Source organism: Vigna angularis, chromosome 6, assembly GCF_016808095.1.
Source record: "Vigna angularis cultivar LongXiaoDou No.4 chromosome 6, ASM1680809v1, whole genome shotgun sequence".
NCBI lineage: Eukaryota > Viridiplantae > Streptophyta > Magnoliopsida > Fabales > Fabaceae > Vigna > Vigna angularis.
Genome location: NC_068975.1, coordinates 17,817,874 through 17,843,260, shown reverse-complemented (window position 1 = coordinate 17,843,260; position 25,387 = coordinate 17,817,874). Strand labels below are relative to the sequence as shown.

At 34.9% G+C, this 25,387-nt stretch overlaps 1 protein-coding gene across 1 annotated transcript; it reads right to left on the bottom strand.

Annotated features, from left to right (window-relative positions):
• Positions 1–599: 599 nt before the first annotated feature.
• On the bottom strand, positions 600–9,977 carry LOC108340931 (65-kDa microtubule-associated protein 1). The gene is made up of 10 exons (XM_017578501.2): positions 9,772–9,977; positions 8,538–8,631; positions 8,256–8,459; positions 7,871–8,131; positions 7,538–7,753; positions 2,543–2,698; positions 2,151–2,462; positions 1,910–1,997; positions 1,287–1,435; positions 600–1,111 (listed from the first exon to the last, which is right to left on the bottom strand). Exons 2-10 carry the CDS (start codon positions 8,607–8,609, stop codon positions 821–823), a joined length of 1,749 nt encoding a protein of 582 aa, XP_017433990.1. The 5' UTR covers positions 8,610–8,631; positions 9,772–9,977; the 3' UTR covers positions 600–820.
• Positions 9,978–25,387: the final 15,410 nt, after the last annotated feature.

The following is a 25,387-nucleotide window of genomic DNA, read 5'->3' as shown; positions in this document are numbered from 1 at the left end:
TCATTAATTTAATAATAAAAACAATGTAAAACAAAGATTAAAAAAAACTTAAAAGGTATGATACCACTAAAATTAACGCATTCCACACCTTTATATTTTATTGTACAACTTTCTCTCTCCATGCAAATGATACCATGCCTAGAACAACACCAATTGGAACGAAAATGAACATGAGAAACTCTCGTCAATGTTGGAAAAAGGCGGAGTTACAGGTTTGATAACATTTATTAGCTATTTAATGTTAAATAGAGATAGAACAAGGTTTAGGTTTAAGATAATTAGTTCTGTAACAAGTTTTATAACTTCAAAAAAACAATGGAAGTATATTATTTAAATTTTGATCCTCTTTTATGCTTCTGGCAATAATTTAGATGGACTTATTAAATAAACTTTTTACTCCAGATGATTTAGGACATTAGAAACATTTGGTATGAGAGTGTTTGTCTCTCTTGTTCTCTTTTTCAGCAGTTAGATTTTATGGAGAAGCAAAATGTTTTCTATTTTCATAAAATTACACGAAAATATACTTCACAACAATTACCTTCAAATTTACAAAATTTTGAGAAATTTGAAAATAGTAAACATTTAAAGGAAATAAATTACATCATATAACAAATCTAACCCATCTTTAGAAGAAAAGGATAAAGCAACATATATTGAGAAAACCTCTAAATGACACATACAAGATACACATCTCAAAAAGAGTTCCTCTCCTATTACTTGTCAACTATGTAGTACATTTCTAACAGATTAAAGCAGCAGTAGTAGTAGTATGACAATGATTCAAAAATGACATTATGGGACTAAAATACATATTTCACTAGGGTGATGTTGGAACTGGTTCAGTACCAGAAACATGGGAAGCAGCATCTTCTTTTGACATTGATACATAGTTAAGGGGAGCAACTGGTCTAGTATTATCCCTTTTTCCATCTTTTGCTGTGGACCTGCTTCCATTTTGATGAGCATTAAGAGATAACCGTCTATTTGGAGTACCGTTTGGTCGAGGGCCAACTACCTTCTTGTTGCCAAGTGGCCTTGCAGGACTAGGTCTTGAACCAAACACAGATTCCTGATCTGTGGTTTGCTGTTCATAGTACTTTTTCTGGTCCTACAGAACATGATAAGAGATCTATTTTCAGTTCAAGAATAATCAGCAAAAATAAAAATGAACAGAAATTGATAGATAACTTGACAGTTCACTTCTGCTAAATGACTGATTAGCAAATGTTCAAATAATCAAATTGTTAATCAGTTATTGTAATCATAACATCATTGAAACTTGCCCTCATCCTTCGTTTTTCCTCTTGTCGTTCATGCCTCAGCATGGCATATTCATCCAGCATAGCAAGGAGAGGAACACCATCATATGTGAATGACATGTTGTGTACTTCTTCCCAAGTGCGAGTTTTAGCAACCAATGTATCAACCAAAGCTGTATTTTCCAACCCCAAAAGAAAAAATATAATCAATTATTTCGTGTTCATGCATGCCAGAATACTATGATATTAGTACACTACTATCTGCCAGACAAATGAATTTGTTGCATCCACTTGATTGGCATAAATCTGATGCTGACAATCTGACTTGAAGAAAAGTCCGATATATTTACAGAAGAAAAGGTGAAGATACAAGGACAAGAGGTTTCTTGACTTGTATTAAAGTACAGTACAGTGTATTTGCAAAAGAAAACATGGTTTACATGTAAAAAAACTGAAGATATATTTCATCCACAATCTGACAATAATCATGATAATAATTTAATTTTGAATGCTTGATTATATCCATCCAGTGGCACCTATCTAAAAAATTAAAATATCTTTTTTGGCACTTTCTTTTGAGCTAATTATAATGGATCAAATAAATAACAATCGCTTCTGGTGGTTGTTTATTTTCATTCAACACGTACCTGGAATTTTGCTGACCAGAATTCGAGCTTTCTCAGCACGTTTGAGGTTTATGTGTGCACCTCTACTTGCACTATACCTGTTTTCATCCTGTTTTACAATGTAATGTCAGGGAAAATTAACAATCAAGGTTAAAAGGGTATTATTTATTTATTTATTTCAACTTTCCCACAAAAGATGCAAACTTGCGATCATAGATAATATAGACTTGGACATAGAATGAAGACGGTTGATTATAAGTACCCTATTATAGTCTTCAAGCCAGCTCTCTTCTTCACATGCAGACATCCATTTCTCAACCTTGTCCAATATTTCTTTTCTGCTTAAAGCTTCTTCTTTTGCTGCAGCTATCTGATTATCCATGTCAGTCAGTAATTCAGATGGTTCAATGTTTCCAGAGTCAATCAATGACAAAATATTCCCTCGAGCAGCTTCAGGGTTTATTTCTACATGAGCACGGGCATATATCTCTTCAAGCTCGTCTTGCTTCTTGAAAGCAATTTCTTTCATCTTACTGGCTTTCAGCTGATCAAGCCTTTCAACTTCCACTTCAGCCTTCACCATACAAAACAAGAGAAAATCAGTTAGCATCATTTTGGAACATGAGTTTGTTAGCACCAGAAAGTCATTTTTACCTGCTCAATCAAATCTAGAGCAAGGGCACCAGGAACAGTGACTTCATCTACAGAAGCTGAGATATTACAAGTAACATGGTCAAATAGTCTCCTTTCCTCGGTAGGGGTATCCATTAGATTCCACAGATCAATCAACTGAGAAGCTAATTCTTGAAGCTGCAAAGGACGAATAGGTTAATACAGCATATATCATCATTGTCGAGGAGCAAAAGTGAGAATTCATGGCAATGCCATGCAAACATGAACAAAAACACTGGTTTGCCATAACTAGTAACCTTTGAAGCAGATATTCATTGTAGCCATAGTATAAGTAGAAAATGCATGAATGAAGGAAAAAAAATAACTCCTATAACAGAAAACCTGTTATCCCGTAGAATGTCAAACTGAATTGTTAGGATTAATCTATACTGATCTAGCTGATTTAAAACAAGTCAGGTCTAAAGGTGGTAAACATTATTTTGTAACATTTATAGATGATTATTCTAGATACACCAAGGTGTACTTAATCAAACATAAAGATGAAGCCTTTGATGTGTTTTTAACTTATAAAGCGGAAATAAAAAATCAATTGAATAAAAAAGTTAAGAGGATTATATCAGATAGAGATGGTGAATATGTATTGTTTAATGAATATTGTGTTAGAAAAGGTATTATCCATGAAGTAACCTCACCATATTCATCTGAGACTAATGGAGTAGCTAAGAGAAAGAATAAAACTCTTAAGGACATGATGAATGTCATGCTTATTAGTCTTATTACACCTGATAGGTTTCTGATCAAGAAACCCAACTATAACCACAAATGCACTAACAGAACACTGTATAACCTCTCTTTTTATTATCAACAGAAAGAATACAAGTATAAGGCCACTATGAGAGCCTAACCTCCCCCTACAGGATTAACAATTCCTGTACAGATTACCCATAGTCTAAAGTCCCCCAACAACTAACAAAGCCTATCTATTTATACAGACCCATTCCCGCCTTTCCTAACTGTCAGGGCAGTTAGGCTAACTAACGCTTCCTTCTCCTTTCATATACTCTCAATCTCCTATCATTACACCCCCGGCCGAAACAACCTTGTCCTCAAGGTTGAAACAGGTAAGCTTGATCAGGAGGCTTGGGTGGCAAATCCTCCTCTTCATCGTCTTCTTCATCCTCTGCTAAGAGTAACACGCGCAAACTTCTCTCAGCGCAACGATAGCCAGGGGCGAAAGGGCCCCCACAACGAAAGCATCGGCCATCTTCCTTCCTCTTAAGGAATTCTGGGTAAGGAAGATTCCTCACCATTCTTCCCCTGTTATCGCTCCCTCCGGTAGTGTTCACCTCCACGTTAGTACTCGTTGCGACTCCGTCTCTTCTCGTCGACCCTATACTCTTCGTAGAACGTGGGTTACTCTACCTGTTTCCGCCATGGTCTCTGATCCTTACTGTGGTCGCCGAACCCTCTGCCTCCAATTTCCCCCACTACTCGATGTCAATTCTTGTTCACGAAGCTATCGTTAGAATGTCCCTCCGAGTTATTGACCTGAGTACCCAGAATCCTCATTATCTGTTGTAAATCCCTCCGTACTGCAGCGGACTCTGCTTTCATCCCCTCCATCGTAATTTCGATTGCCTCCAATCTTCCCTCCGTATCCCTCTCAATTCTCGCTCTCACACCCAATTTGGATCCGACAGTTTCTTGATCCTTCACCCCCACTTCGAAACGGCAGGTCGGACCAAATTGATAGGTTTCTGATCAAGAAACCCAACTATTATCACAAATGCACTAACAAACCACTGTATAACCTCTCTTTTTATCATCAACAGAAAGAATACAATTATAAGGCCACTATGAGAGCCTAACCTCCCCCTACAGGATTAACAATTCCTGTACAGATTACCCATAGTCTAAAGTCCCCCAACAACTAACAAAGCCTATCTATTTATACAGACCCATTCCCTCCTTTCCTAATTGTCAGGGCAATTAGGCTAACTAACGCTTTCTTCTCCTTTCATATACTCTCAATCTCCTATCAACACCTAATAAACTTTGGGGAGAAACCCTTCTTACTGCATTTTTTTACAAAATAGGATACCTCATAAGAAAACTAGTAAAACTCCCTATGAGTTGTGGAAAGGTTATCAACATAATCTTAAATATCTAAGAGTGTGGAGGTGCCTAGCTAAGGTAATGTTACCCGATCCTAAGAAAAGGAAAATAGGTCCCAAAACCTTTTATTGTATGTTCTTAGGCTATACTGAACATAGTGTTGCCTATAGGTTTCTTGTTCTTAAAAGTGATGTGATTGAGCATAATACTACAATGGAGACAAAAAATGTTGAGTTCTTTGAACATATTTTTCCTTTAAAGGTTAGTGATACATCTGATCAACCTATAGGTACTAATAATGATGCCATGTGGGAGGTTTTGAGAATAAGTAAAAGACATAGGAAGGAAACTTGATGACTTTTATACTTATCTAGTTGAGAATGATCCAACAAGTTTTTTAGAAGTTACTAGTGCTCCTTATGCAACACATTGGAATAAGGCCATTAGGACTAAAATTGAATCAATTCCAAAAAAATAATATTTGGACCTTAGTCGATTTGCCTAAAGGAGGAAAACTCATTGGTTGTAAATGGATTTTTAAGAAAAAGTAACACCCTAATGGATCCATAAAGAAGTATAAGGCAAGATTAGTAGCAAAAGGTTTTACTCATAAAGCCAACATAGATTACTTTGATACCTTTGCCCCATGATTAGGATTTCCTCTATTCGAGTATTGTTAGATCTAGCAATTATCCATAAGCTAGTGATACACTAGATGGATGTTAAGAATGTTTTTCTAAAAAGTGAATTAAAGGAAATTTATGACTTAATCCGAAGGGTGCGTTGTACCTGGTCAAGAGTACAAAGTGTGCAAACTTTTAAATCTTTTTATGGGTTGAAACAAGCACCAAAGCAATGACATGAAAAACTTGATAATGTGTTATTTTGTGATGGTTTTAACCTAATGAAGCTGATAAATGTGTGTACTGTAAATCTAAAAATGGTGAATGTGTCATTATATACTTGTATGTGGATGACATGTTTATCTTTGGTACATGCAATGAGATATCCTCTAGAACTAAATTGTTTCTCGGTTCTAAATTTGAAATAAAGACATAAGTGAAGTCAATGTGATTTTAGGTGTTAGAATCATAAGAAAGGAACATATAGTATATTACCTTATGATACTAACTCTAAATTGAAGAAAAATAGAGGATAATCTATTTCTCGATCTCAATATGCCTAGATAATTGGGAGCTTATTGCATTTGATGAGCTTTTCTAGACTTTATATTGCTTATGCAATAGGTAGACTGAGTAGGTACACTCAATGTCCTAATCAGGAACATTGGGATACACTTGCAAGACTTATGAGATACTTAAGAGGTTCAATGGATTATGTCATTGAATATAGTAGATTTCTCGCTGTATTAGAAGGGTATAGTAATGCTAATTGGATTTCTGATTCAAATGAGACAAAATTCACTAGTGGTTATGTATTTAGAATTGCGAGTTGTGTGATTACATGGAGATCAGCCAGGAAAAAATAATTGCAAGATCAACGATGAAATCTGAGTTTGTTGCTCGGCAATAACTATAGCTAAAAACAAGAACTACAATGGAAAGAGAAGACATATACTCATACATAATTTGGTGAAACAACTGCTACAGAGCAAAACTATTTCCATTGATTATGTGAAGTAAGAACGGAATCTAGCAGATCCTCTACCAAAACCCCTAGGAAGAAATATGATTTTAAAAACATTGAGGGGAATGAGACTTACACCATTTGCAAACAAACAAGTGATGGTAACCTTTGCGATTGGAGATCCCATGAATAAGGTTCATATGGATAAAAACAAATAACTTGTTAGTTTTGATAGCACAAAATTGATTTTAGATCAATTTTGTCAATTCCTATGGTGTATGTGAAATTGCAAGAGACTGCATTATTAAGAGGTTAAACTTTGTAATTAAAATTCTATGTGCTGCAATAATTTTAGTTTAATCAAAGTTTTTAATGATTTTCATATCCCTTACAAGTGGTGTATGGTTTGCAGCATACATTTGATGAAAGCACCTATATGAGTATCGAGTGGGGCTGCTTGTATGAGATCTTGGCATAATCTCTAGAGCACTCACAAATACCGGGCAAACACATGGCCTAGTAAGCGCAACACAATGATAACAACGAGAATTGTTAAGGGGGTGTAGTATGATTGATAAACAATTAACACACATCAAGTGTCTTTGATTCATATAACTTGCTATACCAATTACACTATGTTAAGTTTCTCGATCTAGGACTAGTTTACATTGCTATACCATCTTTGATGCATTACATCTTATATGAGACCCATGATTTTCTTCTTTCAGTCTTTTTATATCTTATCTTTCGTAATATGTGAGAAATTGTTATAAAAACAATGTTTATAAATGTATTGAAAAAATATATACGTCACTACAACACTTTTTCTTAAAACTGTAAGCCTTTCCTTCATTTTTTGGATGCAGGTCCATTACAACAAATATTTTGTTAAGCTTGAGCCGTAAGTTGTGGTTCCCCTTCCACAAGTGTTGGGTTCTTTGCAGATTTTCAGCTACAGGTTGAGGGGCTTTTAACCCATACTACACTTATAAATAGGTGCCAATTTTTCTTCCGAAAAGATACAACACACAATCCTCTTATTCTCTCATTTCTCTCATTCTCTTTTCTCTCTTATATTTCTTTTATAATATTGTAGATGTATTTACTCTTTAAAAGAGATTTTCTTGCTAGTTCTGAGATCCTTGGAAAATCTGAAAAGTTCTTATTGTATCTTGAAAGACTTGTGCAACACATCGCGGATAAGTCTTAAGATCAGTAAATATACACACCTCAGTTAATCCAGTTTATTCAAGTAAAAAATGCATGAATGAAGGAAACAAAACAACTCCAATAATATAATTCTAAATGCATTACCTTGTGTAGCCGCTGCTTTTTATCTTCTTTCAGGGAAGAGACGGTCTTAGCCAGTTTAGCTAGTGTGCCATTGCTTATGCTTTTGGAATGAACACCTACAGCATCATTTAAGCTTGGATGAACTTCAGTGACAATACTAAAGAAGTCCATGCCAAGGACAGCACATAGATCATGCACTGTACTCACATATTCAAGAACCTTCTGCAACCTCTCGCTCTACAAGGCAATACAAAGTAAATAAACAAAAAACCATCGATGTATCGTTTAGCAAATCAAACAAAAGTTCCAACTTTTTACTAACCGATAGATTATTTGATGATATAGCAAAGTTACCTTTTCCCTTTGCAGTTCTTGGAATTGGGCTTGATATTCATCCAACTTCTTCAAGGAAAGGTCAGACTCATCAACTGTAAATGATCCTGATCCAGTCTGATCAGGGTTCAAGTCCCCAGTTATCTCTCCACATATTTGTTCGATCTGTAACTGTACATCTGAAAACTCCTTTACTCTTTCCTCTTTTTGTTGCCAAAGCTGTTCAAGTATTGGTGCTATGGCTGCAAGTTGTTCCTTAATAGTACCTGAAGTCTTGTCAGGCTGCAAAGAAACCAAAAAAATGCACAGGAAACTAGATTAGCAGTTCAGTATTTAAATGCGTCACCAAGTTATATCAGCAGTTATTGTTTGTTGCATATATCAGGATATATAATTAGTCACTAACCATTCCAGTGAAACTGTTTTCACCAAGAGCCAATAAAAGACTAGACAGTTCAAGCTTAGCATCAGACAAGGATTGAAGTAACCGTGCCCTTGACTTAGCAGCCATCTCAACCTTTCTTTTGTACACATCCAAGCACTCTTCCTCTATCTGAAGGAGCATCTTGTCTCGCTCTTCATCACTCTCACCAACCTCATCCCATATTTCCTGCAGTAAATCAAGGTAACCTCACTGCCTTGTAGATCATGCACATCTGCAGTAACATATATGAAAAGCACAAATTACCTGAAGCTTATATAACAAGGAACCGCAGGTGATTTCATCAAGAAGAGGATTTTGACCATCCATAGCCGCCATTGAAGTTCACGCACAACCTAGCCTGCACAAAAGGGGAAAATAATCATGCAAAATTCCTATGTTCTTCCCAAATATAGAGAAACACAAATATATCTAGACACAAAAAACAAGCAGTATCCATTGATTCATCCAATTCCACAGACACAAAAGCATAAAATGGAAAACTCACAATTATGAGTACAAATAAGATTCTCATGAAAGAATGAAACACCAGAAATATCGTGATGCTATATATGTTTATACAAATTCTCCATAAAAAACTTACAAGAAAAGAAGATAAAAAGGATTAATGAATTGAATTTCTCCTACAAGCAAAAATAAACTTATGCACCAAATTTCTATAAAAGTTGTCATTTAACTTCTACAAAAACTAAGGTGTATAAGTTGATTTTAGCTTATTGGAGATGCTCAATGCATTTTATCTTTGTATTTTTTATCATATAAGTTTTTATAGAAAAGTTTATCTAAATTGAGCCTAAATTGTTTGCTTTAGAAGAAATGATTGTCGAGTTGAATGCATTGCATCTGCTAAGAAAATCTCTGACCATCAAATATTGATTTAACTCAGCACAAAAGCATAATTTATACCAAGTTATATAAATTAAACAAAACATACCTAACAAGATCACAACAATTGAACAAAATGAGTTCATCTTTGACCGAATGCAAACGCGAAAAAAAGCCACAGCTCCTCTATGAACTTTAAACGTAAAAAAGCCAGAAACTATCAAGAAACAACAAACAGACCCTCTTCTAAATCAACAAAAATTTCACCCATTTCAGAAGCATTCTCCAAGAATTAAAATCAAAACACAGAAAACAATTACCCAAATGAAAAATGAATAAGAGCTAGAAGGATCAAATTCACAATCATCCTGGGCACTAAACCAACACAGTGGCAACCTCAATCACATCACCAGAAGAACGAAAAAGCATCACTGTCAATGTCAACCCAACAAGAAAAAATAAATAAAAATTTTGAATCAAATATTGAGAAGCACAATGCAGAATCCAGAAGCAGCAATCTTACACCTTGCATTGACAAAGTAAGAGTAGGAAGCAAAAGGATCTTCAGGGTGTGGAAGATCAGGACAAGAAGAACTGAACAAGAAGCACACTGTTGGTAATTAAAGAAGGAGAAGAGAGAAAAAAAAATGCTCACCCAGTTGTCTTTTCTGGCTTAAGAGAGTATTGGATTTGTGTGGCTTCAGATCCAAGCATTACTCAAAAACACACACAACACTGTGAGTGTGTGAGTGAGAAAGAGACAGAAAAAGTGCTTGTGTGAGTTCAGTGAGAAGAGAAAAAAAGAATCTGTGTATGCAATCTTTGTGTCAAAGGACATAGGACCAAGATTATCAGAGTGTCACTGCTTTTTTATGGTTCCAAAACTCAATTACCTTATTGTCCCCGTTTTGGCGGGTATTTTACCGATGTAACACTCTATGCTGCATATTTGAATAGTGGGTTGAATGAAAAAAAGTACTTGGATAAGATTTTAATACCCCATTTTCTTCTTTTTAGAATCTGATAATTTCTTTTTAAAACTAAATATTTTGTTTTACGTATAAGATGTCGTTCATCCTTTCTATTATTGACGTATAACAGATCAAAAACAAGTACACGATATGAAATATTAAAATATAATATACGTTAATTTTTTTATTACCTTTTATGGAAAACATTATACTAATAAAAACACTAGAAAATATTTCAATAATTACTTAAGAGAATTAATATAATGATGAGGATAAATATAGTTATTATTTTTAATAGCGCTTTAAATTAACATTTTATAATTTATTTAGTATTTATTTTGAAGAAAAAGTTAATCAAATATTGAAAATAAAAACCATTCATTCGTCAACGATCTCAAAATTATTTAAGAAAAAATATATATCATTCAACTTAGTTCTGAAAAGTGAGTGGCGGAAACTTTAGACTCTTATCTGAAGAAAATTTGAAAAGAAAGCGTTCGAAAGTCTTATTCGTCTCTCTCTCTAATTCAAAATTAAATAAACTATGACTTAAATTATTTCTCTTTAACGTTTTTCAATAAATTAATATGTTATTTACTACAACAATTATTTTAACTGGTTGTTGAATGTAACAACATGTTCCAAAGAAGAGTTTTATGTATAATGACATATCTACTAGTACTTTATTTACGTAAATCTAATAATAATACTTCCAACAAAGAAAAGATAAAAGTATATATATTAAAAAATATAATACTTCAGACAATACAAGAAAATATATTAAAAAAAATCTTCTCTTTTTGGCAATTACATCAGAAGACAAGAAATGCTAGCTAGAAAAACATGATTACAGGAAATGTTGTTTGATGTATGCATCTACGTCAATTTCCATTAATAGAGCTTTAAGGTCTTCAATGACAATATTTGTTTATGATCACTAGCTTTTGATGTCTGAGCTGAGCACAAATCCTTTGAATATCCATACTGAAATGGTAGTTGTTTTTCCCAATAACTCTACATTCATTTGTCTGGTCAAATTCTTCAAATCTTTGGTTATAGAGAACATCGAGAGCATAAAGTTAATTTCTCGTAGGACTTATTTGTAAGACAAATTTGGATATGCATGAGTCGAGAGTAAGATGTTGTATTTTACTGGAATGTATCCCTTGGAATAGTCACGACAATAAGAGAAAACTTTAATAAAAACAATGATGCAAACAATTTTGAAAATTGGTCCATAAGTCTATTAACTTTATGCCGGAAAAGTACGAAACTAAGCCATTTTCAAAAATAATTCTTTAAGTTAAACCTGCAAAGAACAAGTCATGGATAAAAGTTTTGCAAATTTGGTTATTATAAAAAACTTCAACCAAATATGACTGATTTGAAATAGAACCCGAGTCTATTCTTATACTCAGTCCAACATATTTTTCAAGGAAGATTTTATAAAATTGTCGTAACTTATTGGATGTCCCACGTCAAATATAAATAATATCAAATTATAATATATCATTGGGAAGCAAACATTTATTGTTCTCACTTACTTATATATTATAAATTGGTCTTATTTCTAGTTAATATGGGACTTCTAACACATCCCTTCACGCCGAGGTATAGACGTCTCGATTGTGAGAATAGAATTAATGGGTGGTCCGATGGTAGCCCGACAACGGGTGATACATAATACTCACATAGATCTCGCTAGAAAAGGCTTCAACCTGGCTCTATATATACATACAAGGATCCTATAATTCTTCACCTATTGAAGGAATGACAGGTGCACAAATCTGCACAAATTATAATAATATCTAAATTATAACTAACACAATATTTAATTGCCGAATATCCTTTAATAGAATATTCGGTATATCTTAACACTTACAAGTCGATTTTGTAGAGTTGAGTTAAGCTTAAAGTTAACTTCTTATTATGGTATCAGAGCCATAGTTGAAACCTATCCTAGCGAGATCTATGTGGGCATTCTGTTCCACCCGCTATCAGGCTATTATTGGATCACCCATTAATATCTACTCTCACGCCCAAGATGTTTATACCTTAGTGTGAAGGGGGTGTGTTGGAAGTCCCACATCGACTAGAGATAAGGCCAAATTATAATATATCAATGAGGAGCAAACCTCACTTTACAAGCCGATTTTGTGGAGTTGAGTTAGGCTTAAAGTCTACTTCTTAATATCTTAGTCTTTGTTAGTATTTTAAGGTTGTGAAAAAAATAGTTGATGGGATAGAGAAAATGTAGAGATAGTTGAATGTAGAGAAAATGTGGAGATAGTGGAATATGGAAGTAGTAGTTGGAAGAAGTGTTGTAGTTGTCTTTAGTTGTAGTAGATGTTGGCTTCATGTGTTAGATGTTGGCTTCTAACATCAAATGATAAAGTTCATGTGTATTTATAGACCCATAGATTATTCTAGAACTAGCCACAACTTATGTGGAATGTCCTAGATTTTTACCTATGTAGAATATTCTTGATTTTTCTTCCTATCTTAGGCTTTTCTACAATATTCTAGAACTTGTATTACATTTCAATTATTCTATCTAAGGAGCTTCTACATTCTTCTAGAATTTGCATAACACTTTAATACTCCTCCTTAATGCAAATTCGGTAATTCCAAGCATTGTGCGCAGTAGTTCAAATCTCGATCTTGGTAACATATCTTCAATTTGATATTCTTCCTCCATTGCCTTGACCATAGTTCTTGCTTTGATGCTTCTTCATAACACTTAGGCGTAATCATGGCCATATTGCAAGTTGCGCATATGTCTACCAAAGATCATACTCTTGGATTAGATTCAGGTGAAGAATCTTGTTGTTGTGGAGGTGGAGAAAGCGTACCTGAATTTTTTGCCTCTTCTTGAGTTTCTTTTTGAGATTGTTGCGCTGGAAGTAAAATATTTCTTTTAACAACTTTTTCTTCTTCCCAATTCCAAGAAGCATTTTCATCAACTTCAACATCTCGACTGATGATGAGTTGTTTTGTTTGTAGGTTGTAGACATGATAGCCTTTTGATTGTGTGTTATATTCTAAGAATATTTCTCGTATAGTCTTGTCTTCAAGCTTGTGCCTCCTTTGATAAGGAACATGTATGTAGCAAGTAGATCCAAATACTCGTAGGTATTTAGTTGATGGTTTTCTTCCACTCCAAGTTTCAATAGGAGTTTTGTCTTGGACTGACTTAGTTGGACATTTGTTTAGAATGTAAACTGTAGTGTAGACTGCTTCAGCCCAAAAAGTGTTAGACATACTTTTCTCTTTTAGAATTGATCTTGCCATCCATAACAGTGCAATTCTTGCTCTATGACACGCCATTTTGTTGTGGAGTATATGCGACTGTAAGTTATTGTTCTATGCCTTCATCTTCGCAGAATTTGTCAAACTCGTGAGATGTGTACTCCTTGCCACGATCACTTCTAAGTACTTTTATCTGTTTTCCACTTTTCTTCTCAACAAGGACCTTGAATTTCTTGAATACTCCAAAGACTTCTGACTTTGCCTTCAAGAAATAGACCCATGTCATTATAGAGAAGTCATCAATGAAGAGGATGAAATACCTATTGTTGTGAAGTGAAGGTGTTCTTGTCGGTCCGCAAACATCGGTATGAATAAACTCTAATAAGTCTTTTGTTCTCCATGCTTTGTCTGTCGAGAATGGTAATCAGTGTTGTTTACCGAGGAGACATCCTTCGCATGATTCATTATTCTCTTTCAAGCATGGAAGATCTCTCATCATGTTTTTATGATATAAAAGCTTTAAGGCATGTGTGTTGAAGTGGCCAAATTTCTTATGCCAAAGCCACGAGTCATCAACTTCTACCTTCATGGCAATATTAGTTCTAGGTTTGAAGCTTATAGGAAAGCTTCTATTTCTCTTCTCCATTTTTACTTGGCCAATTTATATCATTTTACTATCATAAATTTTGCATGTATCTTTCTCAAAATGAAGAGAATATCCATTATCCATCATTTGGCCAATACTTAAAAGATTCTCTTTAAGATTGGGAACTAGTAAAAATCCTTGATGAATTTCGTACCTTTCTTTGTCTCCACCATGACAGTTCCTTTTCCTCAAGACTCCACTATGGTGCCATTTCCTAGCCGAACTTTGACATTGACAGATTTATCAATGTCTTTGAAGATACTTTGATCTTTCACCATGTGATTACTGCATCCACTATCCAAGTATCAACTCCCTTCTCCACTAGGAGATTCTTGATTGGCAAAGAATAAAAGTTTCTCCAAATTATCTTCTTTCGCAAAGTTTGCTTGATGTTTACTTTTATTACGACAATATGCTTCTCTACATGACCAAATTTCTTGCAATACATTGTGATTTCCCATGATGCCAAAAATCTTTTTCCAAGTGACTTGTCTTTTTACATATGTCACATGGAGGATATTTTCCTTGACGAGTCATAGAGAAGTTTTTAGAATTTTCTTTATTTCTAGAAATTTCTCCTCTACTTTTATTTCCTTCATATTCTTTATTCTGAGACTGTAATTTTTGTTTTGATTGAAAGACATTTTCAACCGAGTCTTCTTCATGCCTTTTAATGTAGTCAAATCTTTTGTTTGTTCAATCGCAGTTGCGATTGCATAATAATTTTGGGGAATAGAAATTAAAATTTTCTCAAACATTTTTTTGTTAAGAATATTTTCCCCATAGGCTCTTATTTGACTAATTATTTCTTTCATTCTAGAATATTACTCTTTAATGGTGCCAGATTCCTTCATTCTTATTAATTCAAACTCTCGTCTTAGTGAATGAAGTTTAACATTGCGTACCTCATCACTTCCTTGAAACTCCTCTTGTATTATGTTCCAAGCTTGCTTTGCACTTGTCTTACCAATTATCCTTGGAAAAATTGTGTCATCAACTGCTTGTTGAAGAGTAAATAAAGCCCTTGAATCTTTCTGTTTGTTTTCCTTCAACTCCTTCTTTTAAGCTACAGTAAGAGTGGAAGTGTCTTCTAGAATATCCCATTAATCTTGAGAGCGGAAGAATGTCTTCATTTTGACACTCCAAAAATTATAATTTTCTCCTGTGAAAATAGGTATTGGAATTGATGATGTTTGATTGACAGTAGCCATGAGTTGAGAAAATATTTTGGAAGTAGTATAAAATGAGTTATTGTTTTGTTTAAAGTGATTGAAAATTTTATCTACGCCTAGTAGATGACCGAACGTAGCTCTAGTACCACTGTTAGTATTTTAAGGTTGTGAAAGGAATAATTGATGGGATAGAGAAAATGTAGAGATAGTTGAATGTAGAGAAAATGTGGAGATAGTGGAATGTGGAAGTAGTAGTTGGAAGAAATGTTGTAGTTGTCTTTAGTTGTAGTAGATGTTGGCTTCATGTGTTAGATGTTGGCTTCTTAATCAAATGGTAGAGTTCATGGGTATTTATAGACCCATAGATTATTCTAGAACATACTAGCCACAACTTATGTGGAATGTCCTAGATATTTACCTATGTAGAATATTCTTGATTTTTCTTCCTATCTTAGGTTTTCCTACAATATTCTAGAACTTGTATTACATTTCAATTCTTCTATCTAAAGAGCTTCTACATTCTTCTAGAATTTTCATTACACTTTAATAGTCTTTAAGAAGATGGTACAAGAAATATATATTGAACTCCCAACAATTATGCTTAAAAAGTGTTTTTTTTGGCAAATTCCTGAACTAGTTGCTGAATAGACTATGAAAATGTTAAGATGAACAGATTCATGTAACTTCTTACATATCACATCTTCAAAGAAAATAACTCGATATGATCCTCAAGAATATTATAAAATTGTACGAGTTTGTTTATAAGAGTGCATTTTCTCTTATTAAGGTCTATTGTTGAACCCTCGTTTGATTTAGTGCTGCTCTGAATCTCAAAACATACTTCTTGGCATGCCCATAAAGTTGTCTGATCTCTGTCAATTAAGGAGAAAACAACCTCTTTGTTCATGGATTAGTATCCAATCATGTCTTAATTATACTTATTACTATTTATGTGTCATTAATAATTTCTTCCAATCATGGCAAGAGTTGACATCTTTTGGTGTCGAGTTCTCTGCGTGTGTTCATCCTTGGTGTCAATGTCTTCTGTTGGATATATTGGTGTTGGTTTGACTGCCTTACTTGTTTTCGGATTATTATATATGGTTGTTGGTCGAGGTGGTTCATTGGTTCCCAAGCTCGAGTCATATTGAAATGACGCAAAGGTCGGCAATTGTTTTAGAAGAAAAATCTATTTCTTTACCTTTTTGGTGCCATCTAGCCTACTGCTCTCTTTTATTTATATGATTACCTCATCATCTTTATATTGTTCACATATTAACAAGAACTCAATCATGTCTTAATTGTGCTTAGTACAATTTATGTCTCGCTAATCGTTTCTTCCACTTAATCTTAGTTTACACACTAGTGTAGAATTGGGCTTTAACGTCACCCCGTAGACGTCAGACCACAAAATAACCAACGTAAATTATTGACCGGTGGCATTTTCATAAATAAGTGGGCATATAGACGTCTGTTAGGAGGGGCCCCGACGTCTATAATATTATAGACATCGGGGCCCCTCCTAACAGACGTCTTAATGCTTGACAAGTTGGTGAAAAGTCATTTTTTTCCGCCTTAGAGACGTCTGATCCCGCCACCCCGACGTCTATATTCGATTATAGACATCAGTACCCCTCCTAACGGACGTGTATATGTCTGACAGGTAGATGAAAAGTTATTTTTTTTCGCCGTACAAACATCGGATCACGCCATCCGACGTCTAAATGTCCTGATGAAAAGTTGTTTTGGACGTAATATTAGTGAGGGCCCCAAAGTCTAGGCCAGAATAGACATCGGTTCACCTCGGGAGCCGACGTCTAGTTTGTTGTTAAATCAGACATCAAACCCGCTGTTACAAGCACTTCATCGTCTTCCTTCTCGCCTTTTCTCTTCGCGGCATTGCTTTTCTAGGTGCGTTTTTGTCTCTTTTAAACTGTTTAAACGTACTTTTATTCCGATTATATTAGTCTTTGGTTGATTATCTTTCATTTGAATCGATTAAAATGAGTTTTTGTTGTGTTTTGGTGCAGTTTTTATCGTGTCTTTGGGTAGCGTTGTAGTGCATTCTCCCTTTGCTAGTTTCCTCGTAAGAAAAGCTTGCGTCTTTTGGATGTCTTATAGCATTTCAACCCAAAACCAAACTTCGGTCCTTGCCTAGTTCTATTGTCACCGTTCGTTTTCATTGGCGATTTTAATGGAACTAGGCAAGGACCCTGATTCGATTTTCGGTTGAAATGCCATAAGAGATCCAAAAGACACAACCTTTTCTATGACGAAACTAGCAAAGGAAGAAGGTGCTACTATGCTACACAAAGACACGAGCTGCAGTAGATGTCGGTTAATACAATGTTCGATGTCTATGGAGCCCTTTAGACGTCGGGCATTGCATTGTCCGACATCTATGGAGTTCTTTAGACGTCGAGGTCATGCAATAACCGACATCTATAAAGATGTCGGGCCTGTTTGAGTCCGACGTTTGATTAACGTCACCCACAAGACGTTGATTCTGGAGCTGACGTTAAAAGGCTACGTTAAATGCCCTTTATGCACTAGTGACATTTGATGAGTACATGCTTGCCAACTATCGAAAACCGACATCTTTTGGACTCGGGTTCTCAACTCTATAAGATATTAGTAATGGTTCAACTGTCTTGCTTGTTTCCGGATTATTCTCAATTGTTGGTCGATGTGGTTCAATAATCTTTCTTTCAAACAAGATTTAATCAACCATAACAATAATATCATCTCATTTATCAAGAGTTATCATGTATATTTCAACATAATCTTTTCTCTTTAAATTTAGAAGTGAAAGTGGAAACACACAAGCTTATTTTCAACTTTCTTTCAATTGTTATATGCGTGAAAATATCTCACTTTTTTCAAGAATAATTTGGGTATTTGAAAGTAATTATGTCGTTTGATGCAGGATTTAGGATATTTCTGGTGTTGATTAATTATGTGTTGGTGGATGGTAGATTAATGAAATGTTGGTTGAAAGTCTGTAAAGATTATTATTTTATCATTAATTAGTATGATAATGGCTTGCAAAGTAGGTTGGAGATAATCAAAGCATTAACTATTTGTCATCGCCTATTATTAAACTATTGGAAACTTATCTGTCATTTATTATTCGAGTCGTACATATACGAAAAATATCAAGTGATAATTTTCTGATTGTAGAAAAATAAAAAAATAATGGACGTATGTGGTTTAGTTATTAATTCATCATGCGATGGACATAAATTGTATATTTACATTATTATTATTAACTAAAACGAAAATTTAAAAGATACACGTACTTGATATTCGACTTTGTATAAAGCATAATTTATTATCTATAGTTGTATAAACTTAGATTTATGCTCTCATATTCTTAATTGTTAATATTTTAGTTCGAATAGAATATAAGTTTTTTTTAACTAAATTTTGATTTTGATTTCTGATAATATCATGGTAGATTTAAAATTATTAAAATTTGGTTTAGAATTGAACATTACATTAAAATAAAAGTAAAAAAAAATCATAAACGTTTTGATGGAAGCAAAAGCCTTCATATAAGTTTTTTTACAAATGTCGTACTCATAAGAATAACCAAAATATTTTTTATCTTGAAAATAACAATAATAATCAAATAAAATATTCATTAAAATGTACATTTTATAATATCTTTATAGTAAATTAAAAAATTGTGAAGATGTTTTAAAAGTAAATTTATGAAGATGGCTTGAAAATGAATTATTATAGGAAGATCTACAAAAAAAAAGTAAAAAATTTATATAATTTATAACAAAGATAAAGATGATTCAAAAACTCTAAGATTAAAATTGTTAAATAATTAAATACCAAAGGTTCATTAAAGTCTATTCTATTATTTCTTTCTTATTATTTTTTAAAATTTATTTATTCTTTCTTCTTTTTATTTGTCCAAGTCTTCCTACTCTTTTTCTTTCTAAATTGTTTTCTTGAGTTCTCGTTATTTAAAAAATTAGAATCAACCACAAAATAGTAGAAGTGTTTTGAAGCACTTGTATCCAATAAAATCAAGTCTAGAGTAGGTTCCTTTTTATTATGAGAAAACCTCTTAATGATCTTCACTAAAGTTATTCTCTCAATTAATTTAATTATTGTATAGATTTGATTTTGTTTGATTATATTGTTTCTAGAAGTTTGATGTTCTTTGAGTCTTCACTACCTATTTCTTAAAGTATAACTCATTTACTGGGAAGAAGATGTTATCTTTGATGAAGTATTGTGTATGGAATAATGTTTAGAGTCGAAATGGAATCTGTTTCAGTTGTGAGATCGAGTCACCAAACACCTTCATAATTTGTCCTCTTCCACTGCTCGGTCTCGCTCCCTAGTTTCCTATCTTGCTTTCTCACCCGGAGGTGTACCTGTTAAAGGTGCTCCGATGCCAAAGTCAATAGGTGAATTGTTTGGTAATTCAATGTAACAACAATAATGCATAGTAAATGCAATCATCTACCTCTTACCTTTGACTTATATTTATAGTTTTTGGTTATGAGCCTAAGATTAGTGATATTTTAATCTCGGCCTAATCTTGGTCCAATATCCTTAATCATGATTTACCTTAATTTTCTTAGGATTAGTTGTTATCTGCTGTAGGGCCGACCGTCCTTGCCGGGCGTCATTCTTTATTTCTTCCCTCCCATTCGGTCATACAATACACTATGTCCCCCAAGACCTACACAACATAGGTGATGTTGGGCTTAAATAAAGGCCTCCAGTCGCTTGAATGTTGGTCGTCCCTCGTGATCTTTTTGAATGTAGCGTTTGAGCGGGAAAACACATGTCGCAAGCCTACGCGACCTTTCTCCCTAGTAGTGGGAACGTCGCTCGATCTGGACCATTGGTTCTGATTGATCTTAACGGTTATCGTGAGGCGACGATTATCAAATTTTTTTCTATAAATAGGGGTGCAAGGTGTCGTCATTTTCATCCTTTAATTCTTCTTCATTCTATACCATTTGGTGCATTCTTTTTCCACGGTAACTTAATAATGTTTGCTGTTAACATTTCTTCGTCTGAGGAGTCAGCGAACAGAGGGGGCGGCGGCACGGTAGGTGATAACGGTTGAAAAACCGTTATTTTTATACTTAATTTTGACATTAAAAGCACCCTTTATGACTTAAAAACTAGCTTGAAATCATGCTTTTGCTTAAGTTGTGGAAATAAGAGAGTTGGATGGGTTTTATGCTTGTTTTGACAAGAATTAAGATGAAGTGGATGAAGAAGTTGAAGTAGTAAGGAGTTGGACTCAGGAAAGGAAGGAAAATTGCATAAAAGAAGAATCACAGCCACCGTTGAGCGTCATTTCACCGCTGAGCGCCAAACTTGCTGTTGAGTTCTTTGTCTGACGCTTAAGCGCCATCGCTGAGGGCTAATCCAAGTATCGCAGTCACCATTGAGCGACATTTCTACCACTAAGCGCCAGAGTCTGCTGTTACGTTCACTGCTTCACGCCTGGACGCCATCGTTGAGCGTCACGCTGAGTACCGCACTTACCGCTGAGCGCAATTCCTATTGTTGAGCGCTGTTAATTTGAGCCTGGGCCAATTTTCTGTATTTTTAATAAACTATATAAGGTTTTAGTCAACCTAAGGTTCATATCTTTGGACAGAAAGAGGCGAAATTACACTCCTTTCACCCCTCGGAGGCGGATTTTGGATGCGTAAGCTCCGATCTTCAACTTTTAGGGTTCTATCTTTCATTCTTTTCATTATTTTCAACTTCTTTCACCATGTCTATGGTGAACTAAACCTCCATTGTTGTTGAGGAAAATGATGTAATCCTTTGAAACTCTCATGTATTGAATTGATTCTTGATTATATATGCTTTACTTCATTAATTGTTAGGGTTTTTCCTTTACACTCTATGCATGATTTGTTTAAGTCATTCAATTGCATGATTATTAATTTTGTCACTATGGGCACATATGAGAAAATCTAGAACTGGGGAAATTCTCCCGGAAGCAATATTACCTAGACATATGAATAGGAGAATCGATTGCCTTTAAGCTTCTGTGCGAATGTAATGCATGATTAATTGCTAAGGAGACAAGACATTATGAACTAGTAATTAGGATTAGGCTTTCTTCACCGAGACATCGGATTTAAGGTAAATTAGAAAGTGACATTAACATTAATGAAGAAGATGAGTTCATAAATACATGACAGTGGATAGGATAATTGAGAAACCCCAACAACATAATCATTCCATATTTTATATCAATCACCTTCGCATATTTCAATTCAATTGATCAATATATGCATTCATATTTATTTTTTAGTATTTGCATTTAAACCTAAAAGAATTTGTTTTCAAGTCTTATGTAATCAAGAAATCACATAACTGTCTAGGCCATGAGTCTCTTGGGAAACGATACTTGGTCTTACCATTTATTATTACTTGATATGATTCGGTACACTTGCCGAAGTGTTAACAAGTTTTTGGTGCCGTTGTCGGGGACTCGTGGTTTAACTATTCTATTTGTGTGATTATTGATTAGCTTTGACCTGATTTTTATCTTTTTATCTTTATCTTTTTGTCTTTTTATCTTTTTATCTTTATCTTTTTATCTTTTTTATCTTTTTTGTCTTTTTGTGCTAACAATTGTTTCTAGGGTTTTGTTTTCTTGTGTATGCAGGATACAATTCGTACTAGGAGCAATAAAATTTCGGAACCTCTTCTTGAAGGATCAGACGAGAGTAGAAGGAGGAGGAGAATTTGAACATCTAGAGAATTATTTTCTTCTCCGGAGATACTTTTGCAACCCTCACCACAAAGATCTGAACAGAGCATTGAAGAGATGGCCAGAGAGAACAATGGTAGACGTACTCTAGCGGATTACACCATAGTTGTTGGCCCTCATCACTTTAACAACATTGCTAGGCTGAGGGTCAATGCCACAAATATGGAGGTGAAATCGACGTTGATACAATTGGTGAAGAGCAACCAATTTAATGGACTGTCACATGAAAGTCCATATGAACATCTAACCACATTTAACGAAATTTGCAACACTGTAAAGATCAATGGTGTGCCGGATGATGCTATAAAGCTTAGTTTGTTTCCTTTCTCATTGGGAGGCAATGCTAAGTTATGGTTGAATTCTTTCCCAGAGGATAGCTTTACCTGTGGTTTCAAAGTTTCTAAACAAGTACTTTCAACAATCCAAAATCAACAAGGGTAAGCAAGAAATTTCTTCTTTCAGGCAAGGTATGGAGGAAACGCTTGGCCAAGCATGGGATAGATACAAGAGCTTGTTGAGAAAGACGCCTACTCATGGTTTTGATGAAGCAACAATAGTCATTCTTTTCCTTGGAGGTCTTGGTTCACAAACCAAATTGATGCTAGATGCCTCAACTGGAGGTAATATCAAATGCAAGAATTCCGAGAAAGCTTTTGAATTGATAGACAACATGGCTACTAATGACAACGAGATGCATAGTGAAAGAGGAGCTCCACCTCAATAGAAGGGAGTCATACAATTGCAATCTCAAGATTCCTTGCTTGCACAAAATAAAATCATAACTCAACAGTTGGAGAATTTGACAAAGACACTCGTTCAGTTACCAAAGGAGCTGAAGAACGTTTCACAGGTTCATCAACAACTTTGTGAATTGTGTGGTGGTGACCATATCAATGGTCAATGTGCTTTTCTAGTGGAGGCCCTAGAAGACGTCAATTTTATGGGCAATCAATTTCAAAATCAATTCCAATACCGCCAAGGGAACTTCAACCAAGGGTGGATACCTCACCTAAGCATGGGTCAAGGTCAAAATGGACAAGCTGGACAAGCAGGACAAATTAATAGACCACAACAAGAACCATCACTATGGCAACAAGTATATTCATTAAATGAGAGATCAACAAAGCTAGAAGACACTCTTCAACAATTTATGCAGGTGACTATCTCCAACCACAAGAGCACGAAAGATGCAATTAGGAATTTGGAGATACAGGTTGGCCATATGGCTAAGAAGTTGGAGGATATGCCTGATAGGAGTTTTGGGGCTAATAATGAGGTTAACCCTAAGGAAGAGTGTAAAACTATTGTGAGTATACATGATGAGAGGGTGGACGAGAAAAAAGAGAGAGTTGAGTTAGATAAGAGAGAAGAAAAAGAAGAGGGAAAAGGTGAGGTTGAGAGAAAAGAGAAAGAAAAGAAGAGGGGAGAGAAAAATTTTGAGAAAATTGAAAAAGTTCTCCCTTATCCTAAGGAGAGTGATAAAATAGAGAAAGAGAGACAATATGAGCGTTTTAAAGATATCTTCATGCAATTGGAGATTACTATACCTTTGACCGAAGCACTGCAGTATTTTCCTACTTATGCAAAGCACATGAAGCAATTCCTCACGAAAAAGAGATATTTAGATGAGGAGACTATGGATGAAAAGGGAGATTGCAGTGTTATTGTGAAGAAACCACTTCCTCCAAAAGTGAAAGATCCAGGAAGTTTTACTATTCCTTGCGTCATTGGGAAGGAGAATATAAGGAAAGACTTAATTGATTTAGGGTCAAGCATTAATTTGATGCCCTTGTCTATGCTTGAAAGGATTGGTGATCTTGAAGTCAAGTCAACAAAGGTGTCGTTGCTTGTGGCGGATGGGTCGTCAAAGAAAAGAAACCATATGGTGTAGCGGAAGATGCTGTGGTTTGTATAGACAAACTTAAATTCCCGGTGGACTTTGTGGTGATGGAGATGGAGGAAGATGAGAAGATCCCAATTATTCTTTGAAGATCGTTTATGAAAACGACAAAGGTAATCATCAATGTGGATGATGGGTTGATAGTGCTTCAAGACCAAGAAGAAAAGATGGTCTTTAATGTCTTCAAAGCTAAGCAATAGATTCAAGAGAAGGAGGCTACTCATAAAGCTGCAAAGCCGGACATCAAAGGTAAAAATTGTTTCTTGTCATAGGTTAGGGAAGAAGAAAAAGATGACAAAGGAAGGATGGTTAATGATGACTTGGCACACCGGTAAGATTCAAGAACAAGTTGTGGGTTGTGAAAGACTTCAAAGATAATGGAGTGCTAGAAATTGAAGCTCCATATTCAAGAAGAGTTAAGAAGGTGAACCGGAAGCAATTGATGAGGTCGTGTGATGAAAGCAAGAAGAACACCAACACTAAAGAAGGAACTTGAGCTTTATTGGGTCAAGTTAATGACGTTAAAAGAGCGCTTACTAGAAGGCACCCTAGTGACTTGAGAACATTAATTTCTTTAATTTTGTTATTTTGGTGATGTAATTTAAAAACTTTGGAACATTGATTTATTTTGTTATGAGACTTCGTGGTATAACATCTACTAATGGATGCTAAGTGACTGAGTATCTACTGAAGGATACTATGCTATCAAAAACTTGTCAGAGGCGGCTGCAGCGGAATGGTTAGCGTGGGATAACAAACCAAGAGGGTTTTTAATACGAATGTGTGCCTTTTAATTTCTACTCAGTTAAACTTACTTAGCAATTAATATTGACAAACAAAGAGAGTAAGGTTGAGAGAAATTTGCACAGATGATTTTATCCTGGTTCGGATCTTACCAATCCTACGTCCAGTCGCTTATCTCAAAACAAGATAAACAGTTTCACTAACACAAAACAATTACAAACTACAATCACAAAGATACAATTTGTAAAAGTTTAGAAAACACCTCTCTTGATGCCACAAGAGATGAGACAACACCTCCTTTGAATCTTCACAAAGGATGAACACCTCCTCCGAATACTTCACGAAGGATGAACACCTCCTCCGAATACTTCACGAAGGATGATTCTCTTCCGAACACCTCCTTAGACACACCAAGGATGAACCGGCTATTTCCTCTGTCACCGTAGCAGCACTTCACCAGCTCCACAGACAAGAGTTTCACAAGCCGAACAAGAACACACAAGTCTCAAGAATTTCTGAGTATTTTGAGCACAAGGGAAGAGTTTCTGTGTCTCTGGTTCTTCTTCTTGAGAGGAAATGAGAGTCTATTTATAGACTCATCCAAAGGCTCTTCCATTTTCCGTTTTCAGCCTTTCTGACAGTGTTAATCGATTAGCTACAGTGGTTAATCGATTAGCACCCCAACGGATAGTCCAACGGCTCTTAAAACGGCTAGTTTTTCAAACGGTTCCTGTGTTAATCGATTAACAGCCCTTGTTAATCGATTAACGTTAATCGATTAACACCCCTTGTTAATCGATTAACAGCTGAATGCAAG